This window comes from Puma concolor, chromosome B3, assembly GCF_028749965.1.
Source record: "Puma concolor isolate L17-30 chromosome B3, mPumCon1.1.hap2, whole genome shotgun sequence".
In the NCBI taxonomy this organism is placed as follows: domain Eukaryota; kingdom Metazoa; phylum Chordata; class Mammalia; order Carnivora; family Felidae; genus Puma; species Puma concolor.
In genome coordinates, this window is record NC_141672.1 from 102,891,173 (window position 1) to 102,917,525 (window position 26,353).

The 26,353-nt window shown below is 45.2% G+C and overlaps 1 protein-coding gene across 1 annotated transcript in view; it reads left to right on the forward strand.

Annotated features, from left to right (window-relative positions):
* Positions 1-11,895: 11,895 nt before the first annotated feature.
* The window catches only part of LIPC (lipase C, hepatic type), a 140,485-nt gene continuing 126,027 nt past the window's right edge, over positions 11,896-26,353 (forward strand). Inside the window, exon 1 of the mRNA XM_025919973.2 lies at positions 11,896-12,022. Coding sequence (XP_025775758.1) covers positions 11,938-12,022 — 85 coding nt within the window. The 5' untranslated portion in view covers positions 11,896-11,937. The remainder of the gene's footprint in view (positions 12,023-26,353) is intronic.

Below are 26,353 nucleotides of genomic sequence, written 5' to 3' on the forward strand. Positions count from 1 at the left end.
CCGCCAGACTCAAAGGGAAAAAACAAACTTCTCAAAGGCAGATTTGCACCAACTGGCCTGGGCAGGACCATATAGACAATCTTCTCTGGTGCCCACTATGCGCTGCCCCCAGGGGTGCATAGATTCTCCAGCCCATGGACATGTCTCCTAGGGTCTGAGGAGTCCAACCAGGGATAGATTCACCACCAAGCTCCTAGACCTGACTCAAGAAAACCACCTCTCCAGGCTGTGGGGTACTATCCCCTGTAAGGAGGGCCCTTCCCAGTCTAGAGACTGTTTTCTCTGGCCACTAACTTGAGAAAAGATTACGTTTCAAATTTAAATTCAGGGTAGCTGGTTCAAGACGGGCAATGGGAATTACTCAAAAAACAACAACAAAAAAGCAAATATTGGACAGAGGAGGCTTTATTTTTTAAATAGAAGGGAATACATCACATCACAATCTACACAGTTAATTTCAAAATCAAGAACAGGAAACAGATGCCATCTATACTTTTTTTCAAAAACACTGTAACTAGTTCTCCTATTCTTTATTATAGATGGAGGGGGGTGGAGAGAAAGGGAAGGAACATGTAAGTGTAGGAAAAATAAAAAGCACAGTGAAAAATTGTAATCAATAAAAATAATAATAGCAGGCATGTGTTGTGCTGGGCACTGTGCTAAGCACAGTTTATGGTTCTCATTTATTCCTCCCCCAAACCCTTGAGGTAAATAATAGTACTACCCCTGAGTTAGAGTAGGGAACTGAGATTTTAAATAATTTTCCCACTAATCGAGCCATGAAGGGAGAGGGCAGCATAGAGATCCAGCTGTCTGTTCTCACAAAGCCTCCTCTCAAGAGACAAAGATACAGAGACAGCCTTTCCTCTGGAAGGAAACTTATCCTGCTATCTTTAGAATTCTGTAGCTAAATACTTCCCTTTATCATTTCTCAACAATAGGAGTTACAGGGTAAATTTTGTGCTTCAATGGAAAACGATGCATTGTCTAACCACTGCACAGCCTTCCTGAGTTATCTGATTCGAGTCTTCATTGCCCTTGAGGCATTTTACAACGCTGTACATCACAGATAACTAATAGCAATGCAAAATGCAAATCCTGCCCTGTCCTGTGTGGATGTCCGATTGACTTTCCTCCTGCAATGGAAGAAGCTAACTGTGCCTCCATTAGCACATTTCAACATTCTTGTATCCATATATATTTGGGGGAGGGGGGGTTGGCTTCTTCTTTGAACTAGTTATAGAAACACCCTTACCAGCTTCCTCATTAACAAGTTAAATAAAATATTTACCATATGTTCATTTTTAATATCTGAATGAGAGCCATGATTTTATCTTTTTTTTTAAAAAAAAATCTGTCTTAACAGAATTATCAAAGCTTGTCAAAGCATCCCATGCCTTTCTGGAGGACCCTAGGCATGATCTAACCCAAATGGTTTCAAGAGCACCTGGGTAACCGGCAATGCTGTATAAATAAGGTCATGCGTAGCATAGACTTGCCCTAACAATTTCCATCAAACACTGTTCTGTCCATGGCAAAGCTTCATGGGCAAGAACGCCAGTCCGCTCGTTGTCCCTGGACTTTTTTTTTTTTTTACTGTTGATTGGGGAACATTCTTCTGAATATAAATTATATAATTCCATCACACCATCCATTGCTTTTATCCTGAGCTAGTCTCATGGACTATTTCAGGGCTCTCTCCATGAAATAGCTGAGAAAGCGTTTGAGAACACTTGTTTTGAAAATAATAATCTAATAAACACACAATCTATGTCTTTATTGGCAGTTCAAGAGCACACAGCACAATCCCAATTTTTTTTTGACCTTAGATACACTAGGATGTCACCCTTGGCAAACCTGCCTTTGGTTGGGTTTTGGAGTTAGACAATCGTAATTGAAATCCCATTCCACCACTTACTAGAATGTGGACTTGGGCAACTCAGTAACTTCCTTAACCCTGTACAAAGAGGAATAATCACACCTGTGTCATAGGATTATTTCTGAGGTTTCAGTGAGTTACATAGCCAGCCTGGCACCTTTGGGAATTGGTCTCTGAGCTGTTAACCCCTGACTTCTAGGCCTGTCTACCAGTCAATGACTACTGCATCATCAAGACACCATATGTGGTGGAAAAACGGTGAGTCATTGGTAGCCCTTGAAGCAGATCACTGGGAACTGCTCTTCATTTTTTGCAGCCAAAGACTTCATTTGCTAATGAAGCTTTTGTGAGATGAGTGTGTGACACAGTATATAGACCCGCTGCTGCAGAGAGGTTTGGGCATCTCAATCTGAGATACTTCAGCCCTGCCTGATGCCCAGGATGGTGTCAGTGCCACTGGGTATCCCATATTCAGAAGCACGGGGACCCAGCATGCTGACACCCCACCTTCCCAACCTGTGTCTTTGGTCTGCTTCAGTTACTCAGTTTGTGACTTCGTTGGTCTCCCTGAGGAACCGAACATCATCACTCATCACCAAGCCCAACCAACAAGCCAGGCAGCTAGAGGAGGCAGGCAGAGTCTAGTCTATACCCTCCCTCTTTCCCACAGAGGAGAAAACCCTTGGCCAATTTTAAGGAGTCAGCAAAGTTCCATGCCTATCTGGTTGTTCTAAACCAACTTAAATCTTTATTTCCTTTTGCTTCCAAGCAATCAGAGAAATAAAAAGATTTTCCATTCTACTGAAACTACTAAAGTCATAAGAGGCATTACTGATTCCAGAGTATCTGGTGACCAAAAAGAAAACAAAACAAAAAGGCTATTCTGGTTTTGGGGTTTTGGTTTGTTTGTTTAACCATTCCACAAACCACAACTGTAGTTCAGACAGGGAGAGTAAATGGACCAGCACAGAGCAGGAAACAAAAATAAGTGCAGAAAGAGCTCGATTCTTTGCTGACCAGCTACCTTGATCTTCACTTTAGACTGGAACTGAGAGAGCAATAGAGGTCACAGGGACCTAGAAGTCCTCACATCCGATGTGCATCAATTAGACACGTGACCTTGGACAAGGAATCTGAAAGCCTCCGTTTTCTCACCTGTAAAATGGGGGAAATAACTCCTACCTCATTTGTTACAAAAGTCAAATGAGCTTTGACTCTGCCAACACCTGTCAGAGGTGCCTTCCACGTGATAATGTTTGATCTCATGATTCCATTTGACAGAGGAGAAAACTGAGCCTGAGAGAAATTATATAATTTGCCCAGGGTTACAAACCTAGTCTGAGGCAGAGCCAATGCAAAGTTTATCTGCAAAATTTTATCAATAAAGGGATGATGATCTTGATGAATAAATATCTGCTTGAACTTCTTAAAACACTTCGTTCTTTTGAATAGTCTAAAAGCTTACCTGCAAACTTGTTTTCACCTTTCATATGTCTACTGATCTTAGAAAAACTTTTAAAAAAGATATGGAAAGGTTAAACTCCAGGCCAACCCCATTCCAAAGGAGGATGTGTTCCAAGCCTTCTTGTTTTCATCATAGTCCCACATGGTACAAAAATGTCTACAGACTGATTGGTGGCCCAATAAAAGCTGGGTCACTTTCCCGATGGCAGCCTGGCCCCAAGAAGGAGTGAGAGGTGTCCTTTTCCAATGACATGACCCTAAAAGTGTCATAAATTTCATCTTGGGAGCAGAGTACGGTTCAGACATAGGGAAGAAAGCCCCATGCAGTTGTGAGGAAAGCCAGACACACAGGGCTTAAGGACTAGTGGTTGTTAAGAAAACTGATCCTGGACTCAGATGGCCCTCATTTCCCCTCTCTCTGCCTTTTACTGGTAAGATATGGTTTTGTCCCAGTTCTTAATCTCTTAAATCTCAACCATAAACCAAGGGAAATAATAGTACCATTCCAAAAGTTATTGTTTCAATTACTCTTTTCTGAGAATTCCAACCTGAGGCTGCCCTTCCTCCCTATCCCCAGTTTCTGAAGATGAAAGCAAGAAAACCTGATTCTGAATATAAAACTCTGTTTCTTTCATAAGTGAACTTCACCACAATCCCCTGGCTTCTCCCCACCAGGGACTTGCTCTCTTTATCTCTGTAAATTATTTATTTCTTTTCTTCTGATTAACTTTCTTATCACCATTACACTAAAAGAAAAGGTTACCGTCAGGTCATCAAATGCCAGTCTCTTGAAATGTCTATTTCTTCAAGAAGCTTTTCAAATTAAAAGAGAGCAAGAATTGGGCAATTTTTAAGAATCTAATTATAAAGCCATTATTATTTTAGACGGAGGATTATAGACAGTGCTGATAACTCTGCTGGAGACTCCAGCCTCCATGGGATCAGGCCTACCCCCTTCTCAGTTCATGGGAAATGAAAAGTTCCCCTAAAACCACTGGACTTTCTTTTTTTTTTTTTTTTTAATTTTTTTTTTTAACGTTTATTTATTTTTGAGACAGAGAGAGACAGAGCATGAACAGGGGAGGGGCAGAGAGAGAGAGAGAGAGACACAGAATCCGAAACAGGCTCCAGGCTCTGAGCTGTCAGCACAGAGCCCGACGCGGGGCTCGAACCCCAGACCGCAAGATCATGACCTGAGCCGAAGTCGGACGCTTAACCGACCAAGCCACCCAGGTGCCACACCACTGGACTTTCTTGAACGTGCAAATGACTAAAGACCCCACTAATGGATCTAGTGACTCCGCCACTGTATTAATGGAGTCAACCACGTTACAGTCAGGTCATTAAGGCCTAGGAGCCTGTCTATCCCTCTAGCTCAGAGTCTTCACCCCTTTTCAATGGAGCACCTTTATCAGTTGTAAAAAAACCTTGAGCACTCCCCCCCTCAAAATATATGGGTATGTATATGCTTACAAATTATATAGCACCAATATATTACATAGTGCCATATACTAATTATATAGTATGAAGGTATATCAAATATTATATATAGCTCTTGGAGCCAAGATGGCGGAACAGCATGGAAGTTTTTTGTGTGTCTCCCGTCCATGAAATACAGCCGGACCAACACTAAACCATCCTGCCCACCTAGAAAACTGATCTGAAAATTAACACAACAATCTGCACAACCTGAACCACAGAATTCAGCAGGTGCGAGGCGCGGAGAGGTGAAGTGGGGGAGAGAGAAGCTGCAGGTGGCAAGGGAGCCACTTTTGCATGTGGAGAGAGGACGGAGACGGGGGAAGGGGGGAGAATACGGGAAAAGCACCCCCTTCCCCAAAAAGCAGCTGGAGGGAAAGTGGAAAAGTGGAAACAGCCGCAGGCACTGAACTAAAAAGGGAGAAACGAGAGGGTTTAAATTCCATTAAGACTATCAACAGGGGAAGCGCTGAGTCTGAAACTCCGCAGCTCAATACCTGGCGGTGCTCTGGTGGGAAGGGCGAATCCCCGGGAGCAGAGTGGGGTCCGGAGGTCTTCAGGCCACACGGAGAGAGGCGGTTCCCCTGCTGGGAGAACACCTGGTAGAAGCTGTGTGGGTCCCCCAAAGGCAAGGCCCCAGTGGACCTGGGAGAACAACCACATTCGCTGGTACTGGAACAAGGTCGTTAAGGGTGAAGCCTGGTGCCAGATGTGTGTTGTGATTTTCCATAGTCCCTGAGGCGCTGCTGCTACACTATCTCGCGAACTTTTTCTGGGGCGGGCTGGCACCTGGCCTCACTCTCTGGGCATCGGCAGCAGCAGGGTCCAGCAAGCGTTGCTGGCACCCCGCCATTGCTCAGCGAGACCCTCCTGCAGACGGACAGAGCAGGTCAAAGCCACAGTCCCTCACAAGCAAGGGGTCAGGAAAAACAGCCGCATCTGAGACCAAACTCAGGAGGGAGGTGCTGCCTGGGGCTTGGTCACGGACTGTGTAAAAGCGGGGAGTGGATGGAAGCCGAAGACGAAGGACGGGTGCACGATTGCTTATCCAGGAGAACAGCTCTGACACTAGACGTCGGGTAGTCGGGTGACGCCATTTTTGCCACTCCCGCGCATGCGCATACGCACCTACAAGCGCCATAACAATCCATCCCAGTAAGCTAAGCAGCGCCATCTAGTGGAGAATGGAGCCATTACACTAAGCCCCGCCCAGCTGGGCCAACCTTGCTCTTCAGGAACACAAGTCTCTCCGCCTGCTTAGTTTATGGACCATAAAGCGCTTCCTAATTTGACTTCTAGGGGGAAACGAAGTCATTTCACTCATATTTCAGTCTGTTCGCTGGTCCATCTATTCAATTTTCTTTTTTTTTTTCTCTCTTCTTTGTTTCTTTTCTCTTTCTTGAATACAGAAAGAGAAAAAATTCATTTTTACTTTCAATTTTTATGAAAAATATTTTCTTTAATTTTTTCTACTATATTTTCTACATTTGTGTAAATTTTTTCAAATTCTATTTTACTTCCATCATTTCATTTTAGTCTACTTCAGGGTATTCATTTTTTCAAATTTTCAAGTGATTTCCTTTTTTATTTCTTTCCTCTTTTTTCTCTAAAGTCCCTTTCAACACCCAGACTAAAACACACCTAGGATCTGGCATTATTTATTCTAATTTGTGTGTGTGTGTGTTTGTTTTTAATTTTTTAATTTAAAATTTTTTTTAATTTTAACTTTTTTAATTTTAATTTTTTAACCTCATTAATTCCTCTTCTCCCTTCAAAATGACAAAACAAAGGAATTCACCCCAAAAGAAAGAGCAGAAAGAAATGACAGCCAGGGACTTAACCAACACAGATACAAGCAAAATGTCTGAACCAGAATTTAGAATCACGATAATAAGAATACTAGCTGTAGTCGAAAATAGATTAGAATCCCTTCCTCCAGAGATAAAAGAAGTAAAAGCTAGTCAGGATGAAATAAAAAATGCTATAACTGAGCTGCAATCTCGAGTGGAGGCCAGGGCGGCAAGGATAGATGAGACAGAACAGAGAATCAGCGATATAGAGGACAAACTTATGGAGAATAATGAAGCAGAAAAAAAGAGGGAGATTAAGGCAAAAGAGCACAATTTAAGAATTAGAGAAATCAGTGACTCATTAAAAAGGAACAACATCAGAATCATAGAGGTCCCAGAAGAGGAAGAGAGAGAAATAGGGGTAGAAGGGTTATATGAGCAAATCATAGCAGAAAAGTTTCCTAACCTGGGGAAAGACACAGACATCAAAATCCAGGAAGCACAGAGGACTCCCATTAGATTCAATAAAAACCGACCATCAACAAGGCATATCATAGTCAAATTCACAAAATACTCAGGCAAGGAGAGAATCATGAAAGCAGCAAGGGAAAAAAAATCCTTAACCTACAAGGGAAGATAGGTTTGCAGCAGACCTATCCACAGAAATTTGGCAGGCCAGAAAGGAGTGGCAGGATATATTCAATGTGCTGAATCAGAAAAATATGCAGCCAAGAATTCTTTATCCAGCAAGCCTGTCGTTCAAAATAGAAAGAGAGATAAAACGTTTCCCAGACATAAAAAAAATACACACACACACACACACACACACACACACACACACACACACACACAGTTTTCCAAGGTAATATTTTAGTCCATCCATGCTGCTGTAATAGGTTATCATAGACTGGGTGAACAACAGAAATTTATAAACAAAAGAAATTTATTTCTCACTGTTCTGGAGGCTAGAAAGTCCAAGATCAAGGGATCAGCAGATGTGGGGTCTGGTGAGATCCTCACAGATGGCCATGTTCTCACTATAACCTCAGAGGAGCAAAGGAGCAAAGAATTGGGGTGCCTGGTGGCTCAGTTGGTTAAGCGTCTGACTTCGGCTCAGGTCACAATCTCATGGTTTGTGAGTCCAAGCCCCACATCCAGCTCTGTGCTAACAGCTTGGAGCCTGGAGCCTGCTTTAGATTCTGTGTCTCCCTCTCTTTCTGCCCCTCTCTGGTTCACACTCTGTCTCTCTCTCCCCAAAATAAATAAACATTAAAAAAAATTTTTTTAAAGAAGCAAGGAATCTGTGTGCAGTCTTTTTTACAAGGACACTCCCCCCACTCATGAGGGCTCTGCCCTCAGGACCTTATCACCTCCCAAAGACCACATCTCTAATACCATCACTTTGGGGGCTATGCTTTAACATATGAATTTTAGAGAGGCATCCAGCCTCTAGCAGAAAATATAAAAACATCTTTAGGGCCTATTCTGTTCTTCTTGTGCCCTGATAGACCTCACAGAAGCCAGTTAGAGGCAATGGTTCAAACTTCGTGGAGAACTTGTTTTTTGAATGAAAGCTCTCCAGGCCTCAGTCCTAGAAGCTTTAATTGGATTGTTCTTGGGCTGTCCCCAAACCTGTCCACTCCCTGAGATCTCAGGCTGACTCTGATTCCAGTGCTCAGATTTTGAAATTACTGGCCCAGACCCTCTCTTTGGCTACCCTTTTCATTTTATCACTATGGTCCTACTGTTGTCTACCTCCTGGAGACCCTCTTGTTTCCCTATGTAAATTAAAACAATCAAACAATAATAATAACTGCCATTTATTATTTCCTGCTTGCCAGGATTGCTTTGTCTCTTTCCATTATGCCCTTTAACCTGATCAGGTAGATATCAGTAGTCCTTGTACAGATGGAAGAAAAAACACTAAAGCTCAGAATACTCAGGTCTTGCCCCAGGTTACCCAGTTAGGAAGTGGTAGGCCAGGGATTTGAACCTAGACCTGTCTGATTCCAAAGCCCGGGCTCTTGACCACTGAGTATGCTGTCTCCAGAATAAGTGACTGCATTTACTGAACTTCTACTATGAACCAGGCACTGGGCTCTGCACTTCACATGCACATCTCTAATACTCATGACGTATCTGCTTTTGTACAGAGATGATTCTCAGGCTGCAAATTCTGATGTACACGAAATGTCTTTACTTTCTGTAAGCCATCTGAATTACTGACTCCAAACTCCTGTTTTTCAAGCCCTCCCGATTTCTTCTTTCCACCCCACCCCCACCCCCAGTGTGCCACAGTTCTGGATCAGACACAGCAACACCTAGGCCTGGGGGTGGGGGTGCCGCCTGGTTCTCTCTCACCCACCCCCCCAGGTGGCCATGGAGGGGCCTGTCCTCCCCATCTTCCATGACCTGTTAGTGCTGGAGGCTCACTGCTCTCCTACTTCCTGCCAGGCACAGGGGCATCCTTTTGCCCATCTGCCAGCACCACATAGCCATATCCCCCTTGGGTTCTGACCAACTTCCGGCAGGGTTTCTGGGAAGCCAGGGACGGTCTCCTTTGCCCTCAGACCTACAATCTTTTCATCTCCACTGACCTGCGAAACCCAAGAGACTTTCTTTCTGATGATGGGAAGGTGGGGTGCTCCTGCTTCCTTTAAAATATGTTTAGCCTTGGGGTGCCTGGGTGGCTCAGTCAGTTAAGCGACCGACTCTTGATTTTGGCTCAGGTCGTGATCTCACCGTAATGAGATCGAGCCCCATGTTGGGCTCCACACTGGGCGTGGGGCCTGTTTGGGATTTTCTCTCTCTCCCTCCCTCTCTCTCTGCCCCTCCTCTGCTCATGTGCATGTTCTCTTTCTCAAAATAAATAAATAAACATAAAAACAAAACAAAACATGTTTAGCCCTTTGCTTGTCTTTCTTGGTTACGATTCATTTGTCCTAGGTCCTAAGTTTGGGGAAGAAAAAGGATTTGTAGAATTCTCTCTGGTTTGCCCTTCTTAAGTGGAAGCGAGAACAAGGGGGAGATGTTGGGAGAAAAATCATATTAAGTTAGTATTTCAAAGTATTATCTCTGGCTCATGCTATCCCATTTTACAGGTGAGGAGATGGAACTCATTAAGGTTAAGTAACATTTTGCTTGGCTAATAGATAGTAGACCCAGCATCCTCAGGCTCTGGAAACCTGATTCTCTGTGAAGTCCTCCTCTCTTCCCTGCCAGGAGTCTCCCCAGCAAGCTTCAAGGAAACACAGCAGAGCTTGTGCATTAAAACCACCACACAAGGGTGATGGGTTAGGAAGGCAGAGCTTGGGCAGACAGGTGCTGTCTGTATAGCACCACTGAAAGGGAACAGGCATCTTTCCTCCTATCCCACCCGAAGAGAGCCTCACAAAATGAGTTGGCATGCGATGATCGTAGGGAGATTTTGGTGAAGCAGGGACTTACAAGGGCCAGAACTTTGAAAGCCTCTTCCCATGTAGAAAGTGGTAAGAGAGTTTCCTCTGCAGACATTTGGGAGGGAAGCGTCTTGGATATTCCGAAGCCACTTGGATACACTGGTATCTTGATGAGTTAATTTGCAGAGCAGACGCCCAACTTACCTAACTGCCTACTCAACATTTCCAGTTGAATGTCTGAGAGGCATCTCAGACTCCACAGGGTCAAAGCTGATTGCCTAATCTTCCCCCACCAAGCCTGTTCCACTCACAGCCTTCCCCACCTCAGCTGATATCAACCCCATTGTCCACTTGCTCAAGCCAAAGTCCTTGAAGTCATCCTCAGCACCTCTCTTTGCCTTACAGCCCACATTCCAGTAGTCAGGAAACTCTGTTGCACCCGCCTTCCAAATATACCCAACACCATCCAACCACTCCTCAATTCCGCTCTTACCATGCTGAACCAAGCCACCATCACTTCTCACTGGATCACTGCAATAGCCTCCTCACTCATCTCCCCAACTTGCACCCTTGCTCATTTATAATCTGTCCCTGGCCTTGCAAACCAGAATGATCTTTTAAAGATATAATGCAAATCATGTGACTCTTCTCCTCAGGATGGTTTCCTATGTCTCAGATCATGAAAGTCAAAGTCTTTATAAGGGTATCTCCTTGATCATTGGCTTCTTTGTTGTTCCTGGAACACACCAGGCATGCTCCTACCTCAGGGCCTTTGCACTGGGTGCTCTGGCTGTCTGAAGCTCTCTTTCCCAATATGTCCACAGAGGCAACTCACCGAAACCCTTGTTTAAAGTTCAACTTCCCAACAAGGCTCATCCTGACCATTTAAAATCACTATCTCCCCCCACCTCCTGAATTCTGCTATACTTTCCCTTTTTCCATAGCTTATTACACTCTACAATCTACATAAATCTCTTGTTTACTATGTTTATTTTCTATCATCTGACTCCTCCTCCCCCCAGTGGTATATAAGCTTCACAAATCCTGGAATCTTGGTCTGTTTTGTTTACTTGTATGTCCCAAGAGCCTAAAACAGTGCCTGGAACATAGTAGGTATGCAGGGGGAGAAAAGTTGGAATAAATAAAGTTGAAATAAAACTAGAGACCCAAGGAATATCATAAGAGTCGTACACAGTAACATTTCCCCTGCCTGACTTCTCAGTCCTCTACACAAGGAAACATTTGTTAGCACAGAGGAGAGTTTTTTCTGGGGTCACCTCCCAATGGGGCCCCCCTCAAAGGCATTCAGTCCCACATCTTTGCTTCTGTGTCATCCTCTTCTTACACTGAGGTTAGAGCTTTTCTGCCCCCTTCAGCCACAGAAACGTTTACCCCACCAACTCTTTGACTTGAGGCACCAGCCATTTTGCTAAATTCAACAGAAAATGGGCCCTCCAGCTGCTCTCCACCTGACAGAGCCCTTCTCTTTTTCTTTGTGCTTAGTCTGCAATTTGAAATACCACTGCCATGAACCAGCATCCCCTCTATCAGAGGGAGAGCTAGGCAACCGTGTGGGAGCCACCGACCCCTGACCTTTGACAGAATTTCCAAACACAACACATTAACCTAAATTGATTAATTTGGAACTATGACCTTGGCCCAAGAAGGTAAGAATACAAGACAAGATATTTGATTCTCAAAATGTATCAGGATTTTTAAAAAGCTTTTGTAAATCAACTTTTTTTGTATTAGATATAGTTAGATCTGGGCTTGCGAGGGGGTAGCAAGCGAGGTGGACACTGGGTAACATGGTTAAATGTTAATTATTAATCAGCAGGCTTCCCTGACAAAGTATCAATAGGCAATCTCTTCTTTTTAACTTCAGGAATTAGCAAGAAGACCTTGGACCCCGGATGAAACAGGAGAAATGGAAAGTCCCCTGTGTGTCTCTATTTTCTTGGTTTTGTGCGTCTTTATCCAATCAAGTGCCCATGGACAAAGCCTGGGACTAGGTAAGAGCCTGCCTTTTCTGTGGAAATGGGCATGGATTTTTCGTTCTTAAATGTCTGTCACAAAGAACATTTGTGAAACAAATTCACTGAGTGTTCTTGACGGTGTGGGACAGAACTTGATTCTATTAGTGGCATCACGGGTCACAGGGACATGTTGCCGTTCGTGCAGGACTGAAATTTTAGGAGATCTCTCTGGGGATAGAGGTCTAAAAGCACTTGCGGCTTGCACTGAATTCTCTCCCTCATGTCTGATTCAGAACCCGTCATGCCAAGACTTGGGTCTTGGGAGAATGATCTGAAAGAGTTTGGGATCTTCCCGAGAGTTAATTTGGCATCTAATTTGTGGTTGGGGAGTGCAGCTTGCAATGAAATGCTCCGTTTTGCTGAGGTTGCCTGATTGCTGGCTGTCTGAGGAGAGAGGAATTTGTAGAGTCCTGTTTCTGGTCAGGTCTAAAGAAGAGATAGTGTCGCATATTTTCTAGACTTCATGTTTTTCTGCCACAGTTTTACTCTGAGACGGAGAGATCCAACAGCAGTCACACTTGTTTGATTTATAAATTCATAAACTTGATTGATGGCCAAAGGTAGATCCAATTGTTTGACCAGGTAGGTGGATTCCAGGTTCCTGGATAAACAGTATATTGGATCAAAAAATGATGGATATGAAGGAAACTGAACAGTTGGCCAAATTAGACAGGTATTTGGGATTTTTGTGTGTGTGCTGATTACTGGTCAGGAGCTACTCACTCTGAGGAAGAGACTTAGATTTTTCTTTCCTCAAAGACTATCTTTGGAAGGAGCTCCAAAAACCTTGAGAATCAGGAATTTAGTAACCAGGAATATACCTGAAATTTCCAGAATCTTTTGTTTCCCCTATAAGAAAAAAGGCCGTTGATTATTTTATTATTATTTTGTATCCTACATCAATACTAATTGGTAGTATTATTACCATTTCCTGACCATTTTCTGTGCCAAGCACTATGCTGATTATTTTGTATTCATCATCTCATGTGTAAAGCCATGTCCAAACATGACAATAATGATTTAGAGCCAGCCAGGCAAAATTGCTGATGATTTTCATTCCCTGGGTTGACAGGGATTTTGCTAAAGGGCCTGTCCTGACCTTCGGCCCAGAATGTTGTTTTTGTTTGCTTATTTTCCGTAGATCTAGAAAAGTGCCTGTATCATAACTGCTCAATGAATTTCCATAGTCAGAACCTGCATCCCAGAAGCCTCCCTTGTGTACCCCTTGAGCTTTAACGTAGAGTATTTTGCCTCTGGGGGAACTTTTCATTAATGGAACCATAGAGCATGTGCACTTTTGCCTCTGGCTTTTTCACTCAACATTATCCTGGTGAGATTCATCCGGGGCACGTGTATGTGGCAGTGACTCGTTCATTCTGGTGGCAGCAGCATTCCTTTGGGTAAACATACCTCCCTTTGTTCTTCCATTGCGTTGTTATTGGCCCAGACTATATTCTAGTGGAGACTTGGAGGTTGGAAGGCATGAGTGCCAAGGAGGAGGCTGAAGGGCAGGACGGCCTCCCCCAGGCTGCTGTGCATCCAGATTCCCTTCACCAGCTCTTGCGTCGCTCAGCTGCTGCTTTCCCGGGGTCTGGTTTGTCCAAAAGCTGAGGGAAACAGCCATGATTAGCAGGAGGGTTCTTCCGGGAAAGGGAGCAGAGTCAGGAGGCCTCCTGTTCCTTTGAGAGTAGAATCTCTGGGAAGAATTCTTCCTGAAAGGAGTGAGCCAGACAGATCTTGTGTGGATGAGGCTGGTGGGTCATCTTCCAAGGCATTGGCTGGAAGCAAGCACCCACAGTGGAGGCCTTGTCAGACAAGTACCTAGACTGGTTGCTCTCAACCAGAGACAAAATTATCCTCCACAATGTCCAAAGACATCTTTGGTTGTCAGAGTTGAAGAGAGAGGGCTATTGGCATGCAGTGGGCAAAGGCCAGGGATGCTGCTAAATAAACATTCTACCATGCACATGACAGCTCCCACAACAGGTTATCCAGGGCAAAGTGTCCAGAGTGGTTGAGAGCTGAGAAACCCTGGTCTATACCAAGCTCCCACTGTCACTAGTCATGGGCCAGGAAGTACTCCCCCGAGGACCCTTCCTCCTTAGCCCCACCCCTCCCAGCCTGCCTCTTTTTGTTTTTATTAATGACATTACTAATGGACCCACCAAGGTACTGTGTTCCCAGTATGTGCCAGATGTTACCCCATCCTCACCATGTGGTAGAGTGAGCCAGCACATAGGCGGCTTGCAGGGGTCCCATGGCTGTTCAGAGCAGAGCAGGGAGAAACACCTCGAGCTCAATCTGACTGAGCCTACAGCCCTTTCTTTCTGTTGTCCTCATTCTCGATGATTTGACAGCCAGAGGCCCCTCAAAACCAATACTGCTCAGTTCCCACCCAGAAAGACAGATTGGGACAGCTGTTCCAATCTGTAAGCACCAAGGGGAACCGGGTATGGGTAGCCTCCTGACGCCCCCGGGACACGGACCTACCATCACTGTCATCCCCAGTCCTCACTGCCTGAACCCCAGACCCACCACACTGATGTTGCCATGAGAGCTAATAGTGCTCTCAAACGGAGGATCCTGCCTCTAGACCCCAGCAGCCCCCACCTTCCAGGTGTCCACCACCACTGCCTCCAGGGGCCTGCTCCTCCCTCCAGTCTGAGCCGCAACTTCCAAATACCAGAAGCAGCTGAAGCCCATCCGTCCAGTGGCTCGTTCGCTTAACCCTGTGGCACAAGCATCTGCCATATACAAGGCAGTGCATGAATGCCGCAGTTCTCAAACTTCCTGGTCTCAGGGCATCATGACATCCTGAAAAATGCCTTAGGGGTCCAGAGAGCTTTTTTTTTTTTTTATATATGGAATACAGCTATCAGTATTTGCCATATTAAAGACCAAAACAGAGACATTTTTTAAAATGTTGGGGCGCCTGGGTGGCGCAGTCGGTTAAGCGTCCGACTTCAGCCAGGTCACGATCTCGCGGTCCGGGAGTTCGAGCCCCGCGTCAGGCTTTGGGCTGATGGCTCAGAGCCTGGAGCCTGTTTCCGATTCTGTGTCTCCCTCTCTCTCTGCCCCTCCCCCGTTCATGCTCTGTCTCTCTCTGTCCCAAAAATAAATAAAAAACGTTGAAAAAAAATTAAAAAAAAAAATGTTAATGCCGTTATAAATAACGGCGAGCCAATCCCGTATCAATACATATTATGAGAAATACCTTGTAGTTTGCAAACAATGACAATAAAAAGGGAGTGACATTGATTTACAAGAAATGTTGCAAATTTCTTTAATGTCTGGCGTCAGAGGAGAGGACTGGATTCTATTACCGGTTTTTGTATTCAGTGCATTGTGGTGTATTGTTTTGTTTGGAGTACATGAAGACAATTAGCCTCACCTATCAGCCATCCCCCTGGCCTCAGCCCACACACAGAACCACTGCGTTCCTGCCGTGGACACTGCGTCCTGCCTTGCCCCACCCGCCACTGTCCCCAACTCCCACCGTGAGCTGTCAAATCAGGGGTAGGCTGGGGGTGGGAGGTGGGAGCCACGTGCCCTGGAAGTCCACAATCAGGAGGTCATCCTTCATAGGGACGGTCATTACAATAGCAGAACCTGCTGAAAGTTGGTCCGTCTTTCATTTTATCACAATTCTAAATAATGTCAGTGGTAAAAAAAATAAACCTCCTACCCCCCAAAATAGTTTTTTGGTCAAAGTTGCAAATTACTTCTATGGTTACTGTTGAGTTTTATATATATGTTACCTTCAAAGGATCACACTTTTGTATTACTTGTCTTTTAGTTAATATTACGTTCTCCATCGATGTTCATTTTGAGCGCTCCCAGTTACACGGTTGGCGCCTGACTTCACGCATTCAGTGACGCGCTCACTGCAGGAGGAAGTGTATCACAGTTTCAAATCCCCCCAACTTGCTTTGATCATCTCATGCCTCCAGCCCCTGTGGGACTTATTGCATGTTCCTACATCTACACAGCAAATTCAGAATAAAAGATGATAGAGTGATTGTAAAAGCCAAGAAACAAAACCTCAAAACTTCAATTCTGTTACCCGCGGTGACCACTTAGAGTTTCTGTGCTTACAATTTAAAACAGTAAAACAGGGGCACCTGGGTAGCTCTGGGTTAAGCATCTGACTTCAGCTCTGGTCATGATCTTGTAGTTTGTGGGTTCACGCTCAGCCTCGGACTCTACACTGACAGCACAAAGTCTGCTTCAGATTCTCCATCCCCCTCTCTCTCTGCCCCTAAGCTCCTCTCCCCCACAATCTCTCTCTCTCTCAAAAAAAATAAACATTTAAAAAATCAAAATGAAACAGTAAAATACATATTACAGTGAACTGTGAGGTGTAATACAGTTGGCCCTTGAACACCATGTGAGTTAGGGGCACCGACACCCTATGCAGTCGAAAACCCACATACAATGGGGTGCCTGGGTGGCTCAGTCAGTCAAGCATCCAACTTTGGCTCAGGTCATGATCTCTAGGTTTGTGGGCTCAAGCCCCACGTCAGGCTCTGTGCTGACAGCTCAGAGCCTGGAGGCTGCTTTGGATTCTGTGTCTCCCTCTCTCTCTGCCCCTCTCCTGCTAGAGCACTCTCTCTCTCTCAGAAATAAACATTTAAAAAAAAATTTTTTAAAGAAAATCCACATATAATTTTTGACTCCCCCAAAACTTAACTACTAACAGCCTACTGTTGACCAGAAGCCTTACCAATAACATAAACAGTCAATTAACACATATTTTGCATGTCATATATGTATTACATACCGTATTCTTACAATAAAGTAAGCTAGTGAAAAGAAAAAACGTTACTAAGAAAATAAGGAAGAGAAAATAAATTTACAATACTGTCCTGTATTTATGGGAGAAAAAATCTATGTACATTTGCACCCACATAGTTCAAATCTCTGTTGTTCAAAAGTCAACCATATTTTGTTTGGTAAGTAAAAATTTTAGTTCTTATAGGGAATACTTTTAATGCATTTGATTATCTTTAAAGTGGCAATATACTCTTCCTCCTAAATTGTTCATTGCTCTAAAACTAAAGAACAAATCAAGAAAATAGCAATTCATGATTTTTGAAATATTCCTGAAAATAATTTTGTCTTACAGAGCAGAGGCATATTAAAATGATCTGTTCTGGGGGGCACCTGGGTGGCGCAGTGGGTTAAGCGTCCGACTTCAGCCAGGTCACGATCTCGCGGTCCGTGAGTTCGAGCCCCGCGTCGGGCTCTGGGCGGATGGCTCAGAGCCTGGAGCCTGTTTCCGATTCTGTGTCTCCCTCTCTCTCTGCCCCTCCCCCGTTCATGCTCTGTCTCTCTCTGTCCCAAAAATAAATAAAAACGTTGAAAAAAAAAATGATCTGTTCTGGGTATCAGATACATGAAGTATCTGAGTCTAATAAAGGAGATAAGATGTGTATATAACATTTTCTCACAAGAACATGGAATGTGCTGAGTACCAGCAGAGAGGAGTACAATAGATTGAATGCTTGTATTCCCCCCATATTTGTGTTGAAATCCTAACCCCAATGTGATGGTATTATGTGTGGCCTCTGTTCATAAGGGTGGAGGCCTCTGAATGGGATTAGCACCCTTATGAAAGGGATTCCAGAGAGCTTGCTCTTTTTCCAACACATGAGGAAACGAGGAAGCAGACTCTCGCCAGAGCCTGACCGTGCTGGCACCCAGATCTCATACTTGCAGCCTCCACAACTGTGGGATACAAGTTTCTGTTGGTTACAAGCCACCCAGTCTATGGCAGTTTGTTAGAGAAGCCCAAACTGATGGAGACAAGGGGCAGGTAGAGATGCAGAAGACACACACTTCCACGTGTAGGGCAAGGGAAAGCTCTGGGGAGACCCACAGCGCTTGAGCAGGGTCTTGCAGGGGGGAATCTAGACCAAAGAAAAGGAGGCTTTCCTTGTGCATAAGCAAAGGTACACAACCAATAAAGTCCATGTGTTTTTCAAGCCCAAACACCTCCCCAAAACAGGCCTTGTGGGATGAAGAAAAAAAAATGCAAACTGTAGGTAGGAGTTGACCGCAGCATTGGGTCACAACTGCTGACAACTGGAAACAACCAGAATGCCTAACAATATACCATCCAGCTAGCACCAAATCCATCTTTAAACAAGCATTGTCTCAAATACCTACTAAAGTACTAAAAGTTCCAGGAACTTTGGGGGATCATAAAGATGGAATGCACAAATATAAGGCTTAATGCTGGCCCTTGGGTGCTCATAGTACAACATGAGGGATCTTAACCTGGCATGATGTTTCTGAGAGTCTGGAGGTCTCCTCAGATGGCACCCAAGGCCATGTCTATGTGCCCTTTGAGTTGGGGAGAGAGGTCATAACTGACAGATTATCAAAGGGAACTGTGACCTCCAAAAAGTTAAACAACAACTGGTCTTGAGGCTTTTAAAAACAAGTACAAGGAGGGGCGCCTGGGTGGCTCAGTCTGTTAAGCATTCTGTTGTTGGTTTCAGCTCACGCCATGATCTCACAGTTTCATGAGTTCGAGCCCCGCATTGGGCTCAGTGCTAACAGTGCAGAGTCTGCTTGGGATTCTCTCTGTCTCCCTCTCTCTGTGCCTCTCCCCGACTCATGCTCTGCCTCTCTCAAAATAAATAAACTTAAAAAAGTAAAAATAAAAAAATAAGTATGAGGAAATTCTGTAGGCAATAAAGTGGAGGAAAAAACAGGATTGAATAATGTACATATTAATCACAACTGAAAAAACTATATACATGCATATTGCCAGTGATTTGAAGTATATTTAAAGATATATATAGAGAGAGAATTTAAGGCTATTGAGTAAGTGTTTTTAAATTATTTATAAGTAAAAGAAAAAATTTTTTAAAAAATCCTGGGGGTGCCTGGGTGGCTCATTCAGTTGAGCATCCAACTCTTGATTTTGGCTGAAGTCATGACCTCATGGTTTATGAAATCAAACCCTACATCGGACTCTGCGGCTGGTGGTTCAGGGCCTGCTTGGGATTGTCTCTCTCTCTGCCCTCTGCAGGCTCTCTCTCTCAGAATAAATAAATAAATAAACATTGTTTTTTAATCCTGATTATCTGCAGTTAGATTGGTCTTGGATTTGTTGTCCCAAGAGGGCCACTGGGAAAAGCCACACCTTGTATGATGCCTTCAGACCTGCCACCTCCACTATCATAGGCTCAGGCCCAGAATTATTCCCCCCCCCCAGTGGGATGTACAAATCCCTGACAGGCCTCAACAATTGCAGGGAAGGTCACTTTGAGTAATGTTGCAGGTGATATCCAGAGATGGAGCTCGTTCATTGGGAGTGTCCAGGGAACAGGAATCCACAGGCCAGCCACCAGCATGCTAGTGAGACTCTATCTTCTCTCTGCTAAAGGGCAGATCCTATCCACTGCCAGATGTCCTGGCCCAGCCCCTCGAGCCCTCCTGAGAGTAACACATCCAGAGAGGACAAGCCTGAGGTAAAAGGACAGCAGCCTGTCTTCCATGCTGCTTGCCTTTCACAGGGGACCCAGGACCTGAGTCCTTATTCTTTAATTCTGGGTCGGGTGAATGGGACATTTTCAAAAAGAAACTGATTATTGAAGGAAGTAGGCCTGGGAACAGACTCTAGCACTTGAATAACCAAGTGAGTAATCCAGCCAAAACCAACTGGCCAGTACGGAAATCCCTGCGGCAACCTCCTCCCGCTTTGTTTCCCCCCACCAGCTGCCACAGTGCTGGGTCCTCACAGGCAGGTCATCAGGGAGGGGACAGGAGGGCGGGGGCTGGTCTACACACAGGACTGAGCAGTCCCGGTTACACTACCCATGGGAACAGGGCCACGCTGACCTCAGCCTGGGGTGTCCCTCACCTCCACAGGATCCATGCTGGGCAGAGGGCACAGCCATTTGCACAGCCAGGAAGGAGGGTGGTTATGCTAGGTTTCCCAGGACGGTGTCCATTTTAGAGAGGGACCCTTTCAGCTGGGGATTGAGGTCCAGCCCCCTAGGGAAAGGGGCTGGCCAGGGCCAGGCAGGACACCTGGATCCCTGACAAGCAGGCTAGGGGTCGTGGCTGGACTTCAGCCCCAGTGTGGAAACCAGAATAATGGGAGGGAGCCCAACCAGTGCTACAGGGAGGGGAGCTCACACTCAGGCACCAACCTAGGGCAAGGAGACAAACTCCAGTGGCTCCTCCACACTGAAAGATTGGGGGTGCCAGCCACGCTTGTCAAGAGCAGGTGCAGTTCATAGACGCAGCCACAAGGTAGCACAGTGAAGACCTAACTGTTTCAGGGTTTCAGGAGGGGATTTCAGGTTTGGGAGAATCCGAGTTTCTGGGTGACTCTGGAAAAGTCAGGGCTGTTGGCTAACCTCCCTTTCCTCTCTGTTTAGGACTCTATTTCCAGAAACACTGGTAGTTTTGATCTTCCCACAATGGTGCTTTAGGGGGAGGGGTGGGGAGGAGTGAGGAGAAAATCAAGTGCCTCAAAGGGGAGGCCTCCTCGTCTGTCCAGAGCATTTTCACCTCCACATCCACAAGTTCACCAGGGCTCTGGTGAACTACCTGTGGCACTATTTCATGAAGAGTTGTGTGGCCATTAAGAATATTTCTGATGAGGGGAGCCTGGGTGGCTTGGTCGGTTGAGCGTCTGACTTCGGCTCAGGTCATGATCTCGCAGTCCGTGAGTTCGAGCCCTGCGTCGGGCTCTGTGCTGACAGCTCAGAGCCTGGAGCCTGTTTCGGATTCTGTGTCTCCCTCTCTCTCTGCCCCTCCCCTGTTCATGCTCTGTCTCTCTCTGTCTCAAAAATAAATAAAGGTTAAAAAAAAAAAAGAATATTTCTGATGAAGGGACGCCTGGGTGGCTCTGTCAGTTGAATGTCCAACACTTGATTTCAGCTCAGGTCATGATCTCAGGGTCATGGGATAGAACCCGTGTCAGGCTCCATGTTGGAGCCTGCTTGGGATTCTCTCTTTCTCTTTCTTTCTCTCCCTCTGTCTTTCTCTCTCTCCCCCTCTGCCTCTCTCCAATGTTCACCCTCTCTCCTGCTCTCTAAAAAAAATAAAAATAGTTCCGATGAAGATACGGAAGTGGCAACACTGAATAGTATTTACAGTATTCATATTAAGCAGGGAAAAGTCAGTATACCTAGTTGTGTGTGTCCTGTGATTACAACACTAAAAATATGTGTGTGTGAGGAAAAGAATGCTACTAGAAAATGTACAAGAATGTTTATACTTCAGTTGAATTTATACCTAAATTTTTGTTTCTTCCAAATTTTTTACAATGTTATAGTGTGTGTATATATATGTAGTACATTTACTTTGATGACTGGAATCATTTTGAAAATAAATTTATAGCAAAATGATAAAATGGATTTGACCAGATTGGTTTAGTGGTTTAGAATCTTATTAAATTAAATTTATTTATTTATTTATTTTAATCTCTTTATTTAAATAAATTTAAATTTATTAAACAAGTAAATCTTATTAAAATAAGATTTCTGGACCCCCATCTGCAGTTTCTAATTCAGTGGGGACTGGGGCAGACCCGAGAATTTGCATTTCTAACATGTTTCCAAGTGCTGTTGCTGGTCTGAGACAATGTCTGGGGAACCACTGGTAAAACAAAAAAAGCTAGTCAATGGCAAAACAAGACTTGAACCCAAGTGTCCTGACTTTCAGACTCAGGGCTCTTCCTACAGAAATAACACAGGCCTCTGGGGCAAACCTGGCTTCTTTTCCAAGTTTTCTGGTAGGGAAGGGGGTGGGATCAACATTGATTGATCCTGGATTTTGACCTCCCTCAGGGGTAGCGATAGCCCAAATAATACAAAACCTCATGATATTCATCCAATTTATTCCTCTGAAATAAAATATGGGCATGTCAAAAAGAAAGTGATTCTTGAAGAAAAATCCCCAGCTGATACTTACTTGTAATTAGTGGGAAAATACTAGTTGCAATAGCTAATTAACCATACACAGTGAACCCCTCCTTGGCAGGCCTGAAAATAGGATCAAGAACATTCTTTTCAGATGAGCCGGGCATTTCCCAAAGCTGGGCAGAGCTGTGGATTCTCAGTTGACTAGGGCTGGCCTTTCTGATTGCGAAAAACTTTCCGGTGACAAATGTTCCAGCTTCCTTGTCCTCAGAGAATCCAAAATAGTGAAAACAACATAACTGCTTTATACTGAAACAATAACAAGATCAACAGCAGCACGTTATAACACTTATTAACCACCTACTGTGTGCCAGGCCCCACTGTCAGTACAAAACTGCATCCCTGAAGTTACAAAAATGAAAAAGCATGTTTCATTTCATCAAGGAGGTTTCCAACTGACGGGGTCTCTGGCTCCCTACGTGTGTGTGTGTGTGTGTGTGTGTGTGTGTGTGTGTGTGTGTGTGTGTGTGTAAAGATTGGGAGAAACACAATTTCAGTGCAATGTGATAAGTACACAAATAACATTATGTATAAAACACCACAAGGCCATGAGGCAGGAGAGGTTGGCTGGGAAGATAGAGGAAGGGATATTTGGGTTGAGTTTTGAAGGAAAAGATGTGGAAGGATGTTGTAAGCAGAAGAAAAAGCATAAAGCAATCTTGGAGACTTGAAAAATGATAATGAAATTGGGAATCCCTGAGGTCCTTGGCTGTGGCTGGGGTAGGAAGGGGACAGGAAGGGGGCATGTAAAAGAAATGGCCAGAGGTGAGGACATCCAAGACCATGCTAAGGAGTTTGGTCCTTACCCTGGAGCACTAGGGCCACCACTGAAGCTGGTGTTTGAAAAAAGAGAAATAAGGCTGCATGCTGTTTTGTTTTTTTTTTTTTTTTTTTTTTTTTTTTTTGCTGAGTGGATGGTTTTATCCCTCAGCCTGAGACCATGGCCTCTCTGTGGTGGAAGCAATGGTATCCTGAGGAAAAGATAGGGGTGGGCTCAGAAGCCACCAGCTCTGCTACATCACCTGACAGGCACCCACAAACACTCAGATCTTCCTCCCAGGCAGGCCCCAGCCTCAGGCAAGTGTCTTTGAAGTTTTTGTGTTAAGTGCCATTCCTAAGTGGGAGGAATTTACACCAATGAAATGAGACGGAACACATAATAGAAGCTTGAAAAGGAATCTTCCGTGTAATAGAAGCTTGAATAGGAATCTTCCATGTAAAAAGTACTGTATTCTAAGTCCGGAAAGAGAGTCATTCGGAAATTCCACGTTGTACTAGCTTATAGACCCAGAGCAGTTTCAACTTGAAAAACTCATTCCCCACCCACATGATACTGCTTGCTTCTTACAACATCTCTATAAAGAATGTTTCCTGGGCAGGTATCAGTATGCCCAATTTAGAGATGTAAAAGCTCACCAACCAAAGACCATCAGGAGCACACTTGAAGTCAAATGAAAGGCTTATTTACCTTACTGCAGCAAGAAAGAACACACCCAGAGAAACCCTGGGGTATCCCAATGTGAGATGTCGAGGGGAGCTTCTTAGAAGATTGGGATTTGCTGGCTGAAACCAAGAAGTGGGGGATGCAGGGGGAATTCTGGATTGAAATCTGTCGAAGGGATAGTGGGCAACTCAGTGACCACGCATCTTCATAATTTAATAATCAATTAGTTATTGTTAACTCACTATTGCACAATTCAGTCAAGAATGATCTAGGCAGGAAGGTGAAGGTGGGGCTAGTGATCGAAATGCTACAAGAGCAACATTCAGTGCTGTTAGTCCAAAGAGGGGAACGTGTAGTCACGTTTTCAGTTTCAATGTGGCCTCCTCTCTGTCTTGCCACAAACACAGACACAGAAAGTCCTGGCGGCACTTTGTATCTATTCTGTGGGCCTTTGGGCGGCACTTTGTATCTATTCTATGTTCAGTTGGGAACTTCAGGATCTGGCTGCCCACAGGGCTGGTTTTTGGTGCTGTTGTGTTTTGTTCTCGTGTTCTCATGCCTCAAGAAACCGAGGAACGTTCCACTGCACCAGCTGCACAGACCCTTTGGGTGGCTGCGTCCACCATCTGTGCCTCTGACTTCCCGTGAGTGTCATGCAGGGTCCCTTCCAGCACTGACACCCTGGGTGTCACCAGGACTCATCGAGAGGTCGCCGCAGTGCCCTGAGACCTTCGATGTCTGCCTCATCTGATGTCAGCCATTTAAAGGTTAATGGGAGAGAAAACTATGAAAGCCAAGTTCTGTCCACTTTACACATGAGACATTGCCCCCTGCCTTAACCCTAGTGTGACTCAATTGCCTGGAGCGAATCAAAGATTCCCAAACACCAGGAGGACAAAGGCACAATTCTGTAAGAACAATCCAAACAGTAAATGACCGTCAGACCATTTCTTTCCCAATGTGTTTCCTACAGGGTCAGACATGCATGTGGGCTTGCCTGAAGGGCAAGGGGCAGGAGAAGCCTCCCAAGGCCCCTGGGAGTCTCACTGATGCACATTTCTGGTGGTCCCAGCGTCCCCCACAGAGCCCAAATGGGTATCTTGGCCTTCAGAAGTACCCTACTATAGATGTGAGTGCCATGGGAGCCTGGGACGCATGCCAAGCCTCTCTGGGCCTGACCACTTCTGACCAAAAGCTTACCCTCCCCACACTCACTATGAGTGACAGCCCCCTCCTCAGAGGCCCAGGAGGAAACTGTGTCTGGACAAAGTCCTGGTCCCTCTTATCTCAGCTTCTTTCGCAGCTCCTGGTTCCCCAAAGTCAAGCTCACAAACCAGGTGCAACCACAAACCCAGGCAGCCCGGAGAAAGGAGAGGCCCCATGATTCCAAGACTGATAATTCTGGGCCAATTTAAGGTAACCAAGGGTACTTTTAAAAAGCTAACATGTTTTTATTCACCCAAGAATCCTCTATGTACAGAACTGCTTTCACAAACTGAGCTGGACTCTCCAAGACCTCTCTGAGGCTTGGTGATACCACAAGAACATCTGAGAAATCTCCGTTCACAAGATGCTCCCTGCTTCCTATAACATGGGCCTTGCCATTATTCCATGACCAGGTCCTCTTGGCGTGTAACTGTTCATGCCCTGGCCTCCCCCCTCATGCCACACAGAGAGGCTCCTGCCCCTGAGATTCACGATAAGGATTGGTGATGTTGAATAGGAAAGTTCTGGAGGAAACACTCATGAGGGAGGGTGGGAGGTCAGCCTGTCCGCTTGCCCCAGAAAATACCCCGAATGACCCGTTCAAGCAGAGAAGTCCATACTCAAAGGATGATGTCTGGGGCATGGATTTATTCCCAGATTTAGCCACACGCCGGCTCTGTGCCTGGCCTGTGCGAGGACTCCCACAAAGTCAACATTTGTCCAGTCCACTAGTGCTGTAGCTGCCACGACAAAGGGCTCAAACCACAGAAATTTCTTTTCTCACAGTTCTGGAGGTCAGAAGTCTGAGATCAAGGTGTTAGCAGAGTTGGCTCCTTCTGAGGCTTCTCTCCTTGGTTGGTATTTGCCTGTCCCTTCTTTATCTTCACGTAGTCTCCCTCTGTGCATGTCTGTCCTAATCTTCTTTTTTACAAATCATGTGGAATTAGGGCCCATGCTGGTGACCTCAATGAACCTTAATTACCTCTTTAAAGACCCTGTCTCCAAAGACGGTCACATTGGGACATACGCAGAGGGATAGGACTTTGACATATGAATTTGGGGAAGGGTGGGGGACACAACTGAGCCCAGAACAACCAGCCAGCACTTTCAAGACCCTGCTCTGACCTGGGGCCCGAGCCAGGCACTGGGGACACTGTAGACATGTCACAGTTCTATTTGAGCTTCAGCCACCCCCGGGGGCTTCAGGGTTATAAAAAGAGGTTTATAAATATACATGAGATTGAAAAGTGAGTAGTAAGTCTGCATGCTCTGAATCAGGCCCAAACAGGGGAGCCTTTGCTGTGGGGGTGCAGGAAGCCGTGGCCCAGCTGAGAGGCCCAGGAGCCAGCTGGCAGCTGGCGGGGGGAGGGGGCGCAGCCTCTTTCAACAGCATGATTAAGACTTTCTGGCAGCACGAGCAATAACTGGCAGGAAACCAAGAAGGAGCCATTTATCTGGCTCATATTGCGGGTAAGTGATAAAACTTACCCTCTGGCATGGTGCCTGAAAGACCCATCATCTTTGCTGGAGTGTGCTCAATGTGAGCCCGTACAATGGCTCTCTCTGGCTTTGAGAGGCCGTTTTCCCACACAAGCTGTCTTCAGCCAGGCTGTTTCCTAGACTGGTCCTGGCCTCAGCCAAGGAGAAAGGACCTAAGGTCAGCTGCCATTTTGTCCTGGGTGCCTGCCTCCCTTGGTCTTCACCCCCTGCAGA